General features: G+C 46.5%; 1 protein-coding gene across 5 annotated transcripts in view; it reads right to left on the reverse strand.

Moving 5' to 3' along the window:
- ARID1A (AT-rich interaction domain 1A) overlaps positions 1 to 19,914 on the reverse strand; it is a 69,265-nt gene extending 49,351 nt beyond the window's left edge. For 3 of the 5 annotated variants that reach the window (XM_024977021.2, XM_024977015.2, XM_024977010.2), the window contains exon 1: positions 18,036 to 19,914. In XM_024977021.2, the coding sequence (XP_024832789.1) occupies positions 18,036 to 19,181 (1,146 nt within the window). In that variant the 5' untranslated portion in view covers positions 19,182 to 19,914. Of the gene's footprint in view, positions 1 to 1,187; positions 17,686 to 18,035 lie in introns of those variants that run through there. The other 2 variants (XM_024977026.2, NM_001205785.2) reach the window with 2 other exon arrangements.
- Between the last annotated feature and the right edge of the window lie 235 nt (positions 19,915 to 20,149).

A 20,149-nucleotide genomic window follows, 5' to 3' on the forward strand; every position in this document is an offset into this window, starting at 1 on the left:
CCGCCCACTGAGAGCCAAACACAGGAAAAGGCTTTTCCTGTGGAACGCCTTGAAGTGAGAAACACATGGCTAATCTGCATAAACGCGAAGCCATACCGCCCCTGCCAGGAAGGTTAGTGCTCGTAATCTCTGGCCATGAAGCTGGCTGCCTGGGAGGACTTGGACTGGCGCCTGATAACCCAGAAAGAGCCGAGAGAACAGATGGGTAAGGACCCCGGCAGAAAACAGCCCCAGGTCACGTGACGCGCCACATGGCCCCGCCAGCACAAACTATTGTCTGGCTGCGGAGCTCCCATACAAAGGCACCCGGCCTCAGCTTCCTGTGATTATAGGGACGGGCCGCAGCTGTTGATCCAGTTCCCGGGTGGGACCCTCCCCTACTGAGCAGCATTCCAGGCAGGGACAAGTAGAAAAAGTTAAGGTCTCTCAGCTTCCCCACAAGCTCCACATGGCCCCACTCAGATCTTAGGAAGGACTGAGCAGACTTCCATAAACAGAACCACCCTTTGCACCCCGAGATACACGTGTTGACCAGCATAAATCATTCTCGTTGTGCTCCCCTCCCCAGCCATACAGACATCTGTATCCTCATTCAGTCTTTTCTCACTCCTCCAGCACACTTCAAGGCTTTGAAGACTGGTCTAGGAGCCCAACCCCAATCACGGAGAAACTGCCCAGAAACCTGCTTATTTAGTTCTATCCCAGATCCTGCCTCCAACAATGAGATTCCTTCCTTTTCGTTTTGTCTTGCAGTTAAGTAGTCATTTCCCCACCGATAATGTGACCCAGGGCAGTAAGAGATTCTTTACTTCCTATCTGGTCTCACCAGCAGCATTCACTGATGATTTCCTGAATCTAAATTGATAATAAAAATCTCTCATCAAATCTACCCATACCTAACCCAGGAAATCAACCCACTTAGCCTATATGTCTTATCATTCATAACCTGAGAATCACACCCCATTTTTCTCCTTCACAAGAGAGTGAAAATTCTTTCAGTTTAGTTCTAGTTCATTCAAGTGCTCAACAAACTGGTCATACGCCTGTGGTGTGAGAGGAATTACCAACCACTAGTTTACAACTACCACTCCAAAGAGACAGTTTAAAAAAAAAAAAATTCTTTCAAAGTTCTGTACATGTTCACAATATAAATAAAAAATCCAAAGTCAATGAAAAGTTATACCTACCCCCATTCTGTTTACCGGAAGTGATTCCTGAAGATGAGGGCACATTCCTCTTTGCAGCCTTAAGTAAGAGCGCATTTCAAAGACATCACCTGAAGCATCAACCTCACGGAACCCCTAGGAGGGGCTGCAACCAGACGACAGACTCAGAGACCTTCCAACCCACACTGTCTCGAAAGTGACACGAGGCTTGGCTTGTCCAGGCTCAGAGGTATTTAGGCTGTTGTGCTCCATCCTTCCAAACCAGAAGATCAGGGGATTAAAAGAAACAACCTCACTCAAGGCAGAAAAGAGAGACCAGAGCGGGAAAGTCATTGAATCTTCAGATCATGAGAGCCAACTGTAATAACCACCTCACAGCTGTCCATCCAAAAGAGGCATATGACAGAAAAACCACAACCAGGTGGCTGATAAATCTTTATTTCTTCGTTGGTTCCTGAAAGGGTCTTCAAATAAAGCAGCTAGAGCATCAAAGTAATAAATTCCCCAACAAATGATAAAGTTCTTCTCATTCAGAGCACTTTCATTAGCCACCTTTCACAGAGAAAGTAAAGTGGTCTTCCAAAAATGATCACTTTTTTGAAACACCAAACTTAGCAAACCAAATTCTCCCAATTTCCAATGAATTACAAAAACCTCTAAGAAAGACACACACCCTCTTGAGAAAGGTACTAGTAAAACAGGGATAAAATATATAAAACAGTGAGGCCCCAAGACAAGACTTCCCTGACGGCTCAGTGGTAAAGAATCCACCTCCAATGCAAGAGACACAGGAGTTACACGTCTGATCCCTGGGTTGGGTTGGGAAGATCCCCGGGAGGAATAGCAACCCCCTCCAGTGTCGTCGCCTGGAAAATCCCATGGAGAGAACAGCCTGGTGGGCTACAATCCATAGAGTCACAAAGAGTCAGACACGACTGAGCATGTAGGCACACAAGGCCCCAAGACAGTAACTAAACAAGAATGAAATGCCATTTGATAAAATTAAACATCCCCTTCTTTACAACTTTTTAATCTGAAGAGTGAGGCAGCAGTACAACGTGGTGAAAAGAGTACACCAGACTGAGAGAACGACTGGGTTTCCATCCCAGCTCTCTGACCAGCTGGGGAGAGAGGGGCAGGTGCTAGCCAGGTCGCACCTTAACCTCCTCAGCCGCATACTAGAATCCTGCCCTCCAGATTCTGAATCAGCAGCTCTGGGATGGGGCCAGGAATCTCTTCAGGCGATTCTCAGGTCCAGTCTGGAAGCATTTGGGCTCCATGGCCTCCTTCCAAATTGCCTCCATCTCCAGCACAGAGCACCTCGAGAACTCAGATGCACGTTCGGTTTTCCTTAGCCAAACAATGGTCTGAAGAGGGCAGTGCCCGGCCAATCGAGCAAAACCAGGAATGGAACTCAGATTCCCAAGTAAGCAGCACTCTCAAAGCTAAGATTTCCCCAAATTGTTAATACTCAATCCCTGACTGTCTTGTCCACCTAAGCACCTATTACTAACAATTACTACAAGCTTTACTTATTTATCTTGTTCACGGTCTATACCCTAGAGTAGAACATAAGCTCTGGGAAGGAACATAAGACACCTGTATGTAAAACACACTTACCCACTTTAAGAGGAAAAGAAAGGAGACTGTGAAAGAGAAAGTGGGATTCTGTAGGTCTGGCAATTCCTACCAGCATTCATGTTGAGAGGAAATGCTTTGGCTAAACATTAGGTCAATCCTAAGAGCTCTGCCTCCAACGTCTCTGTCCTTCAGTTTCTATATCAACAGAATAGAGATGACAGTAATAGCACCCTCAGGGTTGAATGAAATAAGTTATTAAAACAAAACAACACAAGACACTGTTCTTTAAACCAGCTGGACATGCTCCAGCCTCAGAGTCTTTGTACTCACTCGTCTCTCCACTTGGAATACTCTTTCTCCTTCCAGGTATTAGCACAGCTCACTCACGTAAAATATCACTTCAAACTGACCTCCCCTGGTGCACCTATTTAAAATTTCAATCCAGCACACTTCTCGCAGCTGACCCCTGATTAACTTTGCTTCTGAGCACATATCACTAAGCATACTATATGCTAAAGTTTACTTATTTATCTTGTTTAATGTCTATACCCTAGACTAGAATATATAAGCTACAAAGCTAGAATATAAAGCATGTATCTGTGTTTAAATGATAGCTGTATCCTCCAAAACTTAACTTTAGCTATTATCATCTACACAAATCCCAAATTTCTAGCAATAAAGCTTAGAAACCAGAATAGTTAAGGTCCAGTCCCACACACTCAAGACCAGAAACCCAAAGTGGTCAACTAGAAGTTAACAAATTACTTCCTTCTCTACACCCTCAACAGGAGAAAAAGCAGAATGGAGCTGAAAGTGGTTTCAAAATACCTACTTAAAAAACAAAAGCACACAAGCCAGACACCAAAAGCGTTGACCAGTCCAATTCTCAAGCTCCACCTACTTTCAGTGTGTTCTTCCAAAGGAATTTCTCAATAGCTCCTTCCAAGAATCCTGACAGTAAAGTCCAACAGTTTTCAACCAGGACAACACGAGCCCCTGAGCAGCGTTTGGAAACAAATGTATGAAAGTGCCTCTTTGGTTATCACAGCAGTTCTGTGGCATTACTGGCGTTTGTTACCTGGGGAGCAGGATGCCAACTGTCCTGCAATGCACTGCCACACAAAGAAGAGCCTCAGAAACAATGGACTCCGGCCCATTACAAGCCGAACCTGAGACGGAGAATTTCCTGTAACGCTTGACTCGGGAGCAATGGAGGGAAAGGGAATCAGAACTGACTGGTACTCATCCCAAGTACAAAGTCACCCACTAGCCAAGATAATCATAAATTAAATATTTACTTTATGAAATAGTTGGAAGATAATTTATTGAAGGTAGTACTTTCCCAGTGTGTTAATCACAATTATACAGTTATTTGTGGTTATTTATATATATACATCTTTCCCTACTAGAAAGTACTCCATGGCATTAGAATCCTGGTGCCTGATGCACTGTAGAAGCTCATTAAATATTTGCTGCATTACTGTAAGCAAGTGCTGAATGGCAGGTAGATACAGGTTTTTCAAAAAAAGTTTTGCCACAAGACTTCTTACACTGGCAAGTCCCAACTATTGTATGCTTTAAATGAGACAATTTCAGTAACAGGACTGGACAATTAAATCAGCTAAAAAAAAAGTTCTTATCCTGAAAATTCTTGAGAAATGAAGCATGATCAAAGCCTAAGAAATCTTGATGATATACAAGGAAGACAGAGTGGTATACTGTATCCCCAGTACATGCTTAATAATTAAAAACTTAATGTACAGATTTTGCTACCCACACTAAGTGTTATGAGTTGACATCAGAAAAAATATATTTCCTCCTGCAAGCCATCATTTGGTACTTCTACTCAGGAAAGGACCTTAGTGTGGATGGACCACAAGCCCAAACAAGAGGGGCAGTTTTTTAAGACATTTTCTTCCCTACCTATTTGTCATTCATCATGAATTGATACGGTGCACTTAAGGGATACCTGGAGAGACAAGGGTCACATAACCTTACAAACGGAGCTTTACCCAGGAGAGTACCTATCAACTTTTCAGTAAGGACAACACTTCTAAATCACACCTAGTTCTTTTGACCTGGTTTCTAAAATACTACTCTTTCTTCCATGTATTAAATTGCTCTGCGGGTAACTACTCAGAAACAAAGAAAGAAAGGCAAAAACTGTTCTTAACCAAAAAACATTAAGGCCTTCTTGCTTCTCTTTTAAAAAGCTCTCTTGCCCCCTCCCTACCCTCTATTCCTTTTATCTCCAAAGTTGGACTGATCTGGCATGGGTTATATAAAAAGATCCTAAACTTCTCTGAGTACACAGTTCTACATTCTGCCAGTTTTTTCTTCTTTACTAAAAAAGATATCTGTGATACATCACTTAGCTGTAGGAACATGACTTACATGCAGCAGGGGATTCTGTATGTCATCATGCTTTGTCATCAATCCAACCAAGTACTATGTTTTTGATAAAGATACTGAGAAAAGGCAGCCATATCACTATTTCATTAATTCCTAGGGCTGCCTTGGACCACTCTCCAAAAATGCCAGCCTTTCCCTTGGTCCCCCTACGTCCACTGGGACTATAACAGGTACAATAAAATAAATTAAAGACTGGCTGAGGGAACAGCCAACCTTACTAAGATTATGCTGTTGTTCAGTCACCCAGTCGTGTCTGACTCTTTGCGACCCCATGGACTGCAGCACGCCAGGCCTCCCTGTCCCTCACCATCTCCCGAAGTTTGCCCAAGTTCATGTCCATTACATCGGTGATGCCATCCAGCCATTTCATTCCCTGCTGCTGCTGCTGCTGCTAAGTCGCTTCAGTCGTGTCCGACTCTGTGTGACCCCATAGACGGCAGCCCACCAGGCTCCCCCGTCCCTGGGATTCTCCAGGCAAGAACGCTGGAGTGGGTTGCCATTTCCTTCTCCAATGCATGAAAAGTGGAAAGTGAAAGTAGGAAGTCACTTGGTCATGTCCGACTCTCACCGACCCCTTGGACTGCAGCCCACGAGGCTCCCCCGTCCCTGGGATTCTCCAGGCAAGAATACTCTGAGATGCTTCCAAATCAGGCTTTTTAAAGGTCATTAGTTCCCCAAATGAAAAACCAGAGTCCTTCCTATAGATTCTCCAATTCTCTCTTCAGAGCTCCCAAAGTACCTGGGTACCAACCTCCTCTATACCACTGTCCACACAAATGTGTAAAGAGCCTAGCTTCATCATTTATACCAGAAATACATGAGAACAGACCAAAGATACCAGCTGTCTTTCTTGCTATCTCTGGCCAGTATAATCAAATTGGGATGGCTACTTGGCATGCTAAGCTATGGAAATCTAGCTAATATTTATCCATACCCCCACCCCCAAGTCTGTTTTGGCTCACAGACTCTTTTGAGACTGTCTTATTCAAGGCACATAGAATTTCCCTTTGGTAAATATGTCTGGGTGGGTGAACACAGCTATCTCAATCTCATTTTATTTTAACCCAAAATACCATAATGAGACCACATATTGGTCACTTGAGGTTTTATGTAGGGGTTTTAAAGAAGCCAATTCAAAGCTGCACTGGGAAAGCAGAAGATCGAAATCACAGACTAGAAAGAAAAACAAGAATGTTACAAATCTGTCCTAGACCAACAGAACCCCCAAAACAGACTGAGGGCTGAGAAACAATCCCTAGACCAAAGGAAATAAAGTGGGAAAGGAGAACAGGCAGAGATCACCTAGGGAACTCTGGTTTATTAGTTAATTAGACAAAGGCACGTCCTGCCTCCAGTTAGCCAGGCCATTCCAACAGAGGTGAGCAGACACCAGGAATCTTCACTGAAACAATGTTGACCTGAAAGTGGTACAAATTGCCTCTCCAGTTCTTGTAAGACGTTTTACCAGCTCTGATGTGTTAAAGTTACTGATGTCTCCCAATGTGCTCTGCATTCTACTAACAGAGTTAGACACCAAAGGAGAGAATGAAAAAGCAAGAAAGCAAGAACAGAGAGAAAATAAAGCTAAATGGCAGAGGGATGATACAGTGAGTCTAGAACACAGAAACACACACGGAGCACATGACTCCCTGCCAGAGTATTCATCTGTACATACAAATACCAACTCACAGATCAAACTGTCAACATACTGCCTCCTGGAAGCCTCTGCCTTCATCGCAGCCGGGTCACAGCGATCACAGTTTCCCTACTCAGGCAGGAGGGAAAAGTGGTCTGGTACAGGAAACTTATTTTTAATGGGAAGGATTCAGAAACCACATAGGGTTTTCAGAAAGCCCACATGAACTAAACACTGGTTCTCCCCTTGGTCTTTCCATTATTAATGTTTATTATCTGACCATTTCTGTGCCAAGCACAATCCTTAAGACATACAACGAGGGACAGGTCGTGGCTCAAATGTCCATTACTCAAAGAGACCTCATCCACTTGGTAACTTGTCAGGAGTCTTCTTAGAGGGTTTATTTACTAGGACTTGACAACAAGTGACACAAGGAAAGGAAAAACAACAAAACTCAAGATGGCCACTGGGACAAGGGGCCGGAATGAGAGATAGAGGGAAGTTATTAAGAATGATCTACTCAGGGACCACCAGATTCTCAGATCGGCTGGCCATCAACAAGCTGAAAGGTTATCGTAGCATTTAATTAAGGCTCCCATACTAGCCTCTGAGCAGCGTTTTCAAGAATCAGTTTTCTTAACTGGTCATACTTGGAGACCACCATAGGTCACCATCCTAAAATGAGCTTTTCCACCTTCATCAACCAACCAGACCACAGGTTCAGATTATCCTCATGCTATGCCACCAAAGAGCTAGAAGAGAAAGAAATGGAAGGCAGGGAGTCCCTAGGTCCTATAAACAGAGTTTGTCGTTACTGCATAGTAGAAAATATACTATGTATATCAAAAGTATTTTCTTAAAAAAAAAAAAAAGTATTTCCTTTTTTCTCCCCCAACTCCAAGCACTTTTAAACTTTTCTCTAACTAATAACACACTTTGAACACAATGTGAGGGGCAGATACATCTGAAACATTTTAGCCTTTGGTACAATTTGGAAGAAGCCCCTCAGGTAATTCAGATATACTCTGTAGCCTAGATGAGCATAAATCCAGTTCTCAAGCTTGAGTATGCACTACAGTGGCCTGGAGGTCTCACTGAAACACACTGTCACAGCTTCAGATTCAGCAGGTCTGGATGAGTCTTTGCACTTCGAAACAGGACCCAGGTAGTGCTGGGTGATGACGGACGGTTAGGGATGACACTGAGAACCACTGTACTAATGTACCTATCAAACTAGAACAGATGCTTAACAAAACTTGTTGGGGTTTTGTTGTTTTAGCATTAATACAACTCAGATGTAGCTAAATACTACAGGGCAGCTTTTAATTTAGCAAAGACCAATGCTGTGTTTAAGCACTCAATTCTATCCCCTTCTCAAGCAGAGGCCTCTACCAACTAGGAGTTGTGTTCAAATTTCAGTTGATAAAAAATAATACTTTCAAAAAAAAAAAATAATACTTTCAAAAAAAAAAATAATACTTTCATATATGTTATTTAACATTGACTACAGTTGCAAGGCAGGTAGTTTTCCTCCTTACACAGTTGAGGATACAGATTCAGAGAAGTTAAGTGACCTGCATAAAGTCACACAGCCTAAGGGAACTTTAAACCTCAATTTCAGAACTGACTCTAACATGAAACCGCGAGGCACTTAACCTTTATGTGTTCACTCTCTTGAAGTGGAAAATTAAGACAAAAATCCTCATCTCTCCAGTGAGTGCCCCAAGTTCTAGAAAGTAAAATCACTCGGCAAACATTTTCATAATGCAAGTTATATTCACTTAGATCAAAGTGAAGGTTTCTATCTTTGAGTCTGAATCCTACCTCCACCCCCACTGTCAAAGAGAACAGGGCCTCAGGACCAAATGCTGCCAATTCTTACCACTGGTATCATACAGCCATTCATCAGAAACCTAAATAAAAATCTAAATGGAAGAGATGGATGGGACAGAAATCTTGGCATAATGTCAACTGTAACTAAAGGCTTTTCAGTCTTTCACCCCATGTAAGAGTTCTAGACTATTGCAAAAATAATGTCCCAAAAAGCTCCAGTGCTTGAATAATTTATTTTGGATAAGCAAACTTAGTATTTTATAATGTTACATAGTTCTGGAGAATCAGACAAACCTAGATTCAAATCTGAACTCTACCTTTTACTAGTTTTTTTTGCCCTAGGGCAAATTTCTCATTCTTACTCTACTTTCTCGTCTGTAAAGTGGGAGGAGTAACAGTAGAACCCGCCTTTCAGGGTTTTGAAGATTAAATGAAGAAATTCATGGAGACACACAAGCATAGTGCTTGGCACACAGTAAGTACTCAAAGACATGGCAGTTGTCAGTAATAGTCACCTCTGACATGCCATCAGTAGAAATCACGGAACTCAGTGAGGTCCCTGGTCTATCCCTGGCCCAGGACAAAATTGTGGACACATTAACTACTGAAGTGATCCCCAAATCTTTTATAACTTTGGCAGCCCAGACTCCTAAACAAGTAAAAAAGTTAGAAGTCTAGAAACAAAAGGCAGGCTAATGCTCACGAAACTCCATCACTTTGTGGCCAGAACAGAATCTTGTCCAAAATGCAAGAGAGAATGCCATCTGTATTCACCAGAGAAGATGCAGTAACAAACAGTAACCTATTTCCAGCATTTCTGCTCAGGTGACTTCTTTAAGAACAGCAGAAAGCAGTAATAAGGTCTACCCAAGAGACAGGGGAAATCACTGGGCAAGAAGAGCCCAAAGACATATCTGTTTCCTCTAAAAGGAAGCACCCAGCACGAGGTAGCCTTTAATCCTCTACCACGTGGCTGAACTCACACTCTTCTTAAAGTCAAAGTACACCAGGCACCAGTCAGTTGAGAATAAACAGCTGGATCCAGATGCACTCATGCAAGTTGTGACCTCAAGGAAAACAGGAGGCAAAATAAAAAACACTAAGCACACAGCAAATGGGTTTTCAAACGACTGACATCACACCAGTCCCTCATCTCCCCTGCTGCTGTCATGCTGCTGCTAGATCTTGAAGGGGGAGTTCCTTTTAACAGAGATGTCTATAAACAAGCAAGCTGAAAGCTAACAAGTTTAAGAGGGAAACGCATACAAAATTCTTGGCTGCTGGTGAAGAGCCACAAAAAAATCATGAATGCGCCAGTGCCAAGGGAAGAGGAAGTCTAATATCTAACACTGCAGACTTGGGAACCCAGAAGCAATGAAGCCATAAGGAAGCCCAAATGCAAAAAAGGCGAGGGGGAAGCACATGGCACATTTCCTCTTCATATTCAAGCAGCAACTCTGGGCCTGAAGAGCACATAGCCCAGTGCCCAAAAGACCCTTAGTGTTTCATATCAACATTAACTTCCTGGAGGGCGACAAAAATCTGTCCTGGATTACTGAGTGATTTCTAATATGTACCATAACCAACACTAAGTCAACATTTCAGGGATCAAATTTCCTAGTTGGCTGCATGTTGGAATGCATTCTTGGCATCAGACTTCCTCCCACTGCAGTCCACCCTTAGAAAATGCAGACGCCACTGGGAAATAAAGATTCAACCTGTCCCAAGACCATCTTCTAGTATGCACAAATGACTAACAAAAATAAACAAAAGTTCACTCAGATGTCCCTTCAAATTCACTAATGCCATCCATTTAAACAGGGGGAAGAGTGAGTTCAAGGAAGAATACTCAGGACAGTTAAGCCAATATTCACCCTAACTTGGATTCTTCTAAAACCTAGATTGACTGAGAAGTTCATCTCAGCACCTACAAACTTGCTGCTGAACCACTGTGCCCATTTCCAAGTTGCTGGAAACTCATTTTTGCAAAATGCCAGAACGGCCAGGAAAAGGTGGTGAAAGAGATATTTCCAAACTAGAATCTGTATTCAAGACTCCATACAACTTTACATGGGAACAGCATAACCCACCCTCCTCCTCCAGGTGGAAGCCCTGTAGTAACCTGGCACTGGATCCTCCATGCACCTTTAGCTGTTAAGCATCTACTTAGAGCCCTTTGAGAAGTGCCAAAAATTGCTTGTGATCCAATCACACATGGACCAGCAGGTAAAGAGAAACCAAAATTACTACATTAAAGAGGCTCCTATAAGGAATAAGCATGTGTTTGCAGCATTTAGGAGCTTCTTGGCCACAGCCAACCTAGTCAAAAACAATATTGAAGGCCATTTCTGTGAACAGATGGGCAAACTGCGTATATGCAGGTTTACCCGTCCAACAACCCTCAATATAAGGTCTGATCCAAGCAACTCAGCTTGAGCATGGCTCCCAAATCTTCAAAAACAGCAGCAGTCTAAGATCTGGACAGGTACCTCATGGCTCCTGTTTTAAGAAAGGTCAATTACCTCTGCCAAAAAAGAAAAAACTCAGGTTCTCTAACCAAAGTTGAACCACGGACACTGAAGCATCCAGGGCACACAACTCTGAAGGTGACACAACCTTCCAAACCCAAAATTACTACAAAAGAGGCCCTGAACTGGCCAAGAACTTGGCAGGCTGTACTAAAGGCCCCATGTAACCACAGGAACCACTAAGACCCTGAAACCACTCTCTTTCATGGAATTGGTTACAGTCCAAATCCCCAAAGTCACCAGAATGAGACAACTACAGGTCTGGGGATGGATGTGTAATTTGGATTCTGTAAAGCCCGTGAAACTCAGAGTAGCACTATGAAAAAGCAAATTAGTAATTTAACTTTCCCTTTTTTGGACATTTAACTTCATAAATCACTGCCTCTGAAAAGCTGTCCCAGGTTTACCCTGCCCAAATCTCATTGCTCCTTATTCCCAGATTCCTTCAGGCCATACACTTAGTTTGGTCTATATCCATTTATAAAACCTTGCTCTGCAAGTTTTCCACATGTGTGCACATAAGCATGCTTCCCAAGAAAACTAAATTCCTCTGAAGCAGATATTGCCTCTATCTCTCAGGTCCCTCCCTAGTATCTAGTAGATATGTTCAGACAGAGCTACTTCCCACTCTCATCTGAAACTCCAGACCTCCCTGAGCTAGAAATCAGGCTCTTAGCAACAAACCTGAAGTTCTAAGACCCTCCCTACCACCATACTGGGAAAGGCCTGGATAACCAATGTGAGTGTCAACCCAAGTTTTTGTATCTTGTTTTAAAACAAGCTGATAGTCTTTGGTAAGTGAGCTGAACCTAACTAAAAATTATGGTCAGAGCCATAATTACATTCATACTCCCTACTATCGATACTATGTTGGGTCAAAAAGGCACTTCCAGGAATCTGGTCTAAAAAACACTTCTTGAGAAGAAAACTGGTGTCAGAGCTAGTGGATTACGTTTGAAAAGGGACTTTGAGAAAGTAAATCCAGTCATCTCACAAGACCACCAAGGGAGATTACGATCAGAAGACAGTTCAAACAATTCTAAAATACTTCCTCCTCCATAAAAAGGATGTTTCACTAAAACAACCCAGAAATGTGTTTAATCCTAAAATGGCAATTTTAAAAACAAAAATTGAATCTACCCACATAACCCTTCAGGCAAGATTTGTTGAGTCCCCAAACACTGTACTGAAACCTGGGGCATTAATTTTCATATATAAATAAGTGATGCATAGGAGTCCAGTAAAAACTACATAAATAAACACAGCCCTTGGAGTGGGCTTATAATCCTGAGAGCCAAAGCACAACAGAGGCTTGGGACAGACAACACCCCAGTTGTAGTACTTTTTTTCTCTTTATAGTATTCTAAAAATGCAAACCCCAGCCCTAAAAACATCTCACCAAACTACAAAACCTTTCTGAAAGAACAAGGCTTTAAATTTAAAACTCACAGTCTCATAAACAAAGTTTAAGAAGCACACTTAATTCACTGACTGAAACTTAGGTCCTTCTTTCCAAACTTCTGTTTATTTTCACTCTGAACTGCAATCGATTTTAAACAGGGCTCCACGTGTCCTGAATTTAGCACGGAGCCAGGAGGCTTCTCTTCCATGGCATCATCTTTTCACTTCAAACTCTTTTAGATCATCTCTTATCTCCATGCTCCCTGCCCTCACCTCCACCCCCACGCCCCACATCACTCTCTCTTCTCTATCCCCAGGTCTTTTTCTTCAATGTTATTTTATTCCACCACGTGAAAAGAAACTAGCATTATCTTTGCTTGAAAACTGTTTATTAATTTGCCTGTCAAACATTCTATAGAGCCGTTTACATCTTACTACAGAAACCTCCTGGGTACATATTGACAGCTCAGCAAGTATTTACACAAAGCTCTGAAACATTTGGTTCCTTCCGAGAGAAGAAGCTGCTGTGTCAAGCAGAGAATTATCAAACACCTTTCCCTCATTCATAAAGGGAAGCTTCCTTCTAGCACCCCTCTAAGATGCCTAAATTACACTTTTTAACTGCTAAACCAAGAGGAGAAAGACCGGAAATTCAGGGGCACTGGAGAACACCTGAGAGAACAGCATTTCCAGGACCAATTGCAAACCACACCACCTGGTTTAAAAACAACAACGACAACAGCAAAACCAGGGCTATGAGAAAGCAGTACACCTACAAAGCTGACCCTGAAACACTTAAGCTTTTCCTGTTCCTGTTCCAGTCTCAGGAACTTTTACTCCTCTCTCAGCAAAACTTACAGGGCAAGTTCAGGCACTCAGATTACAACCAACTGCCCAAACCAGACCTAGACCTGCCCAAACACCAAAAGAAGCTGGAGAGCTTAATGCTGCCTCTCCCCACCTTCCTATCCTGCCCCAGAAAAGATACGGTGTTAACATTCAATTTATGAACATCCACTCCTCACTCCATTCCTAATCTACCTCCAAAATCGTCTTGTGGAGATTTTGAAGGAACTATTTTTCAAGTCTTGCTTTAATGAAGTCTGCCTAATTTTTTCAATTACTACTTAGTGTTTTAATACCACAAGCCAGGTGGAATGACTAATGACAAACAGATTAACAGTCTCAAAGCAAAGGAGTCTGGTAGGGTTCTGCGAAGGGCCACAGACACAGTGGTACCCAACTATTTAGAGCCTGATTCTGTAAATCCTCAAGAGAAAACAGCCTCGAGTTCCATGAGCCCAGGGGAAGAAAGATGGTCTCTGGATCCCTATCGAAAAAGGTACAGGAAGAGGCTGCCCTCCTAACAAGCCAGGTATGGAAGCACAGACAGATACACAGCATCAGAGAAGAAGGTCATGCAGTCCGATGAAGAGAAAATGAACCAGAGAAGGCAAATGCCCTGTCCAAAGTCACACAGCTTAATCCAGGGCTACATATGGAGCCAAAGCTTCTCTTCCCAAGTCCTGTGCTCGTCACCCCTCACTACTGCACCACACGCAACTCAATGCACAACAGTAACGATAATGACCAATCTAACCAGGAAAAAACTCAAGAAAAAAGCAAAGGGAATCTAGGAATCCATATCAGAGATCAAGGTATCACTCCAGCTCACAGGCAGAAAAGAACTGTTCAGTGCCAATTTATTCTGAATACCATATTTGCATGCTTCAGATCCTTCTAGAATTTTGGGATTTGTAGCCAATCAATACCACCTTTTGAGGGACGGGGATGGGAAAAGCCCCTGACCACTACTTTGTTAGCTGATTTCCACATTTCAAAAAAGGTTCACTAACTTTGTAAAAGGCTTGCTAGAGACGTCACACTGTAGATTGACTACAGGAGTCAATCTAACATATGAATGTTTAATGCAATCCAGGACATCTTGTTACAGCAGGTGCCACTTGTCATGGTAACTCTGTGTCACACACAAAGGAAGGAACCTTAAAAAGTCCCCACAGGGCCCATTACAAAGAAGCCAGCTTTGGTCCTGACGGCTTTCTCTCTTCTCTCACCATCAACCCCACTCCATTACCCCCAGTTCTCTCGTGGAGAGCAGAGACACATGAAGCCCTTACAACTAAGTGCTGTCTCAATGTGGTTACCCTGATCCCTCCTACTTGAGAGAACTCCAAAGAGTCCTGTGTTTCAGCCAGCCCAGAGTTTCTGCCAGTAGGCATTCCCATAATAAGCCTAGGATTCCTGTGTTTGTTTCCCAGGAGTCGGAAGTACCGTTTGATATTTCCATAGCAGGAACTAACAACCAAGCTTCTACAATCAAATTCACTTTGATCCTGGACTACATATTCTATTGGATTTTTTTTACTTTGATGAGCTGGTACTACTCTCAAGGTACTATAGCTAAAAGCATCCCAAGTAAAAAGCTTTAAGTGAGGTTCAGTCACATTGGTGACTGAAAAGTATTTCATTACTAGCAGGATACAACTCTTTGAGATACAATTTTACTTATGGAAAGGCTTAAAGGAAATGTCTGTTTGCTGGGATCTTTCCAGCTCCTGTGAAAAGACATAGCCACAATACACACACTTATCTAATCTTTCTTTCAAAAAGGCAGAGTCAAAGGAGAGCATTACTATCTTAGATGTGTTAATCAAGTATCTACAAAAAACTGTTAATTCAAGACTGAGGAAAAGAAAAGAACAGAGCAATATCTTATTATTTAAGAATGTTAAGAATAGGCCATCATGGTCTGACAAGAAATTTATCCTTAAGTAGCAAAAAGGAATTCAGTATGAAATCTATCCACCTACAACCTTCATCTAGATGACATATCTGAAGCAACCTACAAAACTGGAAGTTGCACTGTCTCTCCTAAGAGTGAATGCTCTCCAGCCCATGGCTGTGGGTCTCAGGAGAATAGGCAAATGAACTGAAATCCAACAGGAATCTATGTTGTGTGAGGTGCTAAGCCTGGTAATGTTAAAAGGGAGTCAGAAAAGTTGCCCAAAGGCAGCACAGACAAGGATTGTATCTATTTTCCCACCTTTTACCCCGCATAGAACATAGTACCAAGTACATACAGAATGCTCAAATATTTAATATTTAAAGCAGAAAATGCTATACGGTAAACGTTATTTAAAAAAAAAAAATTTGCCTGAATATCCCCAAACTTAAAAAATTCAAATTAATTTTTGTTTTTAAATGAGCCTTGACTTACCCCAAATTTTTTCTCCAATGATTTAAGGTAAATTTCTCAGCCCTCTTTCCCCCTCCTCCACAAATAAAGGGGGAAATGAGAGGAAAGAGATATAAACTATAGAATTACCCAGAGACAAGAGGATGTTCTAAACAAAATTTATCCTCCAGACACTAGGAATCCAATTTAAAATTTCCCTATTTCTTGCCCAGATATAGGACATCATGGAAGACATGGAGTCAAGGCACAGACCTCTAAACCTGCTATCTGACACAACTACTTTAAAAAAATCCCAGCTCCAAGTAACAGTGGAAAAGCAGCTCTAGAATGGGGAAGGTATATATATATAATTAGGCCACCTAAGTGAACAAAATGTGAATAAAATCTCACAGGACAAAGGTACAACTGGGTACTGCTGAGAGAGGGACAGACATGAAAAAGGATCAAGCCTTTTCCCCTGCTTTGAAAAGATGACTCCATAGAACACCCAATATTCCTGACCAAAGCATTGAAGACAGAACACGATGAAGAAGGAAGAGCAAAATAAAGCAGAATGCACAGAAACATACCTAAAAGTTGTAATTTCTAAGCAAATCTTAAGTATCATTGTAGGTCATATTTTTATTATCTTGGAAGACAGAAATAAATGGAACTTAAAATGCAGAGAAAAAAACTGACCTGTATTTCAAAGCTGTAAAACGATGACAAAATAGAAAACTTGGTTTTTTTATATTCCAGGAACAAATGATAAATTTCACCAAACCAAGCCTTTAAGAAACGGTACCTCTCAAGATCATGAAAGATGTCCTTCCCTTTAAATTGAGTTGCTCTCCCAAAGTTTAATTAACAAAAGAAAAGTGTTAACAAGATTCAACATGTAAACAAAGAATGACGCCAGCCTTCCTTAGAACACTTAAATGTGAAATTCTCTCTCAGAAAGCCTCCAGTTCTCAGTTTTCTCTTACCCCCTCTGATAAAGATCCCACATTTGCCACTCAATAAAAAGCTCAGTAAAATAATTTCAATTCTGCAAAGCGAACAGGGTCAAAATTACTCAAGACAAACGCATCTTCAGAGCCATCAAAGAAGTCATTTATACCATCAGGAAAGTCACAAAACCAAAACAAACAGCAAACCCATTGTAGAGAAAAACTCAGCTACTGTTCGGACAACACAGAATCTATTTCAGGCTGCATAAAACATAACAAGCAAAATAAATCCAAGGTACAAGCAAAATGCCACTGCCTCCTCTTTTGTTCCGGGCACAATGTAACAAGGGCAGCCTGTCTGGGGCTCTGTTCCTGCTGATACAGTATTGCTGCTTAAACCTCCCTCCTCAAGGTCACAGCCAATTTCAGCTCTGGAATAAAAGGCAGATAGTGGCAGCGATGGTTTGGGTTATCACTGGCAGAAAAGCAGAGTGTAAAAGTTTATGAGCTCATCAGGATTGTTGTACCATTACATCAGAGGCAATTATAAATGGCCAAGAGCAGGAGATGGGGAGCCAATCAGATCACAGATAGGATGTCAACCTAAGACCAACTGTCTCCTGGCTTTGACAGAAGGATTTTACCTCCATAATTCAAATCCCAAACCAAAGCAATCTGCACTTACTACTCCAATCACTCAGCTGTTTACCAGCACTTCCAGGGAGAAGCCCAGGCCACTGGGCCGACGGAGACTAAGACAGGAGACGACCCGGGCTGCCCAGGGTGAACCGAAGCCGGCCTCTAGCTGCTCCCAAGCAGGCCCCTGCCCTCCCTCGAGGTCCCCCCGAGCCCGAGGGGCCCCCTCCTTGAAAGCACAGATAGGGACCGGCCTAGAGGAAGGTAGGGAGGGCAGAGAGGAGCGGCAGGTGAGCAGAGAACTGTTCACTCAACTCCCGACCTCCGAGGGCTGCCTACACCCCTAACCTGAGCCCCCAACACCCCCTCACCCCGGGCCGGGCCCTTTTCCCGCACACCCGGCTCCGCACCCCTCTGAAGACCCCCCGGAGCTGGAAGGGACCCGGGGGGGAGGAGGAGGGGAGCAGACACCTCAAGGAAAGCCCCACACAAAGGCTGAAGGAGGGAAAGAGAGGAAGGCAGACGGGCAGCCATTTTAAGAGAGAAAGAGCGAGACAATGGCAGCTCCCCAGCAGTGGGGGCCCCAGACTGGGGGTAGCCCACGGCCGTGGCCCGCTCCCCGCCGCCGCCACCACCCACTCCCAGGACCCCCCACCCCAGTCGCCACAGGCCCCCCACCCCACTCAGCCGTGTTACCTGCGGGGTCCGGACGAGCGGCTGCCCCCCGCCGCCGCTGCTCCCAGGGCTCATGGGCGCGTGGTGGCTCCTTTGTTGGGCCCCTCCCGAGGCGGCCGCGGCCGCCGCCGCCGCAGCAGCAGCAGCCCCCCAGCACTGCGAGGCCATGTCCGCCGGGCCCTTGCCGGCGCCCCCGTCCTGGGGCCCGCCGCCGTAGTCGCCCCCGGGGTAGCCCTGGTAGCCACGGGCCGAGCTGGGCGACGTGAGCAGTTGGTTGAGGGTGGGGGTGGCGGTGGGCTGGGGGGTTCCCCCTGCGGCCGCTGAGGGGCCGCCTCCCCCCATGGCCCCGAAGCGCTGCTGAGCGAAGGACGAAGACGACGAGGAGGCGGAGGCGCTGGAAGAGGGAGGCGGCTTGGAGCCGGCGGCCGCCGCCGCCGCGCCGGAGCCCGGAGTGCCACCTCTCGGGGAGCTCAGCGCGTAGGCCTGGGGGGGCGGGGGGTAGGCGCTGCGGTTGGGGTAGTAGGAGTTGTACTGGTGGTTGGGGAAGCCGTGGTCGTGCGAGTTCTGCTGGGGCCCCGCGTAGGGCTCCAGGCCCCCGCCGCCGCCGCCGCTCTGCAGCGCTGCCAGGCCAGGGCTTTGTTGTCCGCCATGTTGTTGGTGGAAGACGGCGGCCGCGGCGGCGGCGACGGCAGACGGGCTCCGGCCGTAGGGTTGCCCGAAGCCGTAGGCTGGGGGCGGCAAGGCGGCCGCGGCTGAGTGAGGAGGCGCCCCCACCCCGTCGCTGCTGCCGCCGCCACCGCCGCCGGGCGGCTCCGTGAGGTTATTGTTCAGGGCGGGCCTAGGGCCCGCGTTCCCGTTCGAGTTCTTCAGGTCCGGCTCCGCGCCGGGCCCGCCGGCTCCGCCGCCGCCGCCACCCCCATTGCTCTCGGCCCCGTCCTGCAGCTCCTTTCCCAGTGGCTGCGGCGGCCCCACGGCGGGGCCCTCGCTTTCCTGCCCGGCGGCTGCCTTCATTTCCCCGCGCTCCGCCGCGACCGCCGCCGCCGCCTCGCCCCCCGCCTCCTCCCGCTGCTGCTGCTGCTGCTGCTCCGCTTTCTTCAGCTCCGAGGGCGGCGGCGGCGGCGGGTTGCCCAGGCTGCTGGCGGCGGCGGGGGCGACCTGCGCGGCCATGATCCCCGCTGTCTCGTCCGCGGAGAGACCCGGCCCTGTCTTCGTCTTCTCTCACCCCCCTCCCACCCCACCCCGCCCCGGGGCCGAGTCCCCTCGGGCTTCCCTCCCCACCCGCCCGGGCGGGCCTCGCGGGGCTCCGCGGCTTTTGCGCTGCGCTCGCTCGCTCGCTCGCTCCTCTCCCCCCCGCCCCGCCGGCTCAGGCTCCGGGCTGGCGGCGGCGGCGGAGGAGGAGGAGGCGGCGGCGGCGGCCGAGGCGCCGGCGGCTCAGCTGCTCCCGGCTCTGTAAGCTCGGGACCCGGCTCTCCCGGCTCATTCCCCCCCAAGCCCTTGCCTGGGAATGAGGGGGGCGGTGGAGGCTCCGCTCCCCAGGGCCTGGCCCCGCTGTGACTCTCCGCTTTCTGCTGCCGGAGAAAGGAGGGAGGGAGGGAGGGAGGGGAGGGAGGGAGGCGAGGGGGAGGGGGCGGGGAGGGAGGGAGCGGGGGGAGGGGGACCCGGGACGGGCGGGCTGGAGGGCGCGCGGCAGCAGCCCGGGCGCCGGCAGGCAGAGTCGGAGCGTGGGCCGGGCCGGGCGCCCTGCCTCCCCTCCCCGGCCGCGGCGCCGGGCCGAGGCTACTGCGCGGCGGCGGGCGGGCGAGCGGGCGGGCGGCCGGACTGAGCGGCTAGAGCGCCCCACTCTCCTCCGAGTCCCCCTCACTCCGACACGAGGCTCAGCACTGCCATTTTACCCAGAGCCGTCGCGGCCGCCTGGCAAACCCGGAACGGAGCGCGGAGCGGGGCGCAGGCCGTGGAATGGACTCGCTCCCTTCCCCTCACAAAGGAGGAGGGGAGAGAACCAGCCGCGGCGGCGGCGGCGGCGGCGGCAGGCGCTCTGCCGCTCTCGCTCGGCAGCGCCGCCGCCGAAGGCTTCGGGGAAAACCCGGCCCGGAGCTCGCGCCTCTCCGGAGCCTGCGCGCCGCCTCCCTCCTGGC

This window comes from Bos taurus, chromosome 2 (genome assembly GCF_002263795.3).
Source record: "Bos taurus isolate L1 Dominette 01449 registration number 42190680 breed Hereford chromosome 2, ARS-UCD2.0, whole genome shotgun sequence".
Classification (NCBI taxonomy): Eukaryota; Metazoa; Chordata; class Mammalia; order Artiodactyla; family Bovidae; genus Bos; species Bos taurus.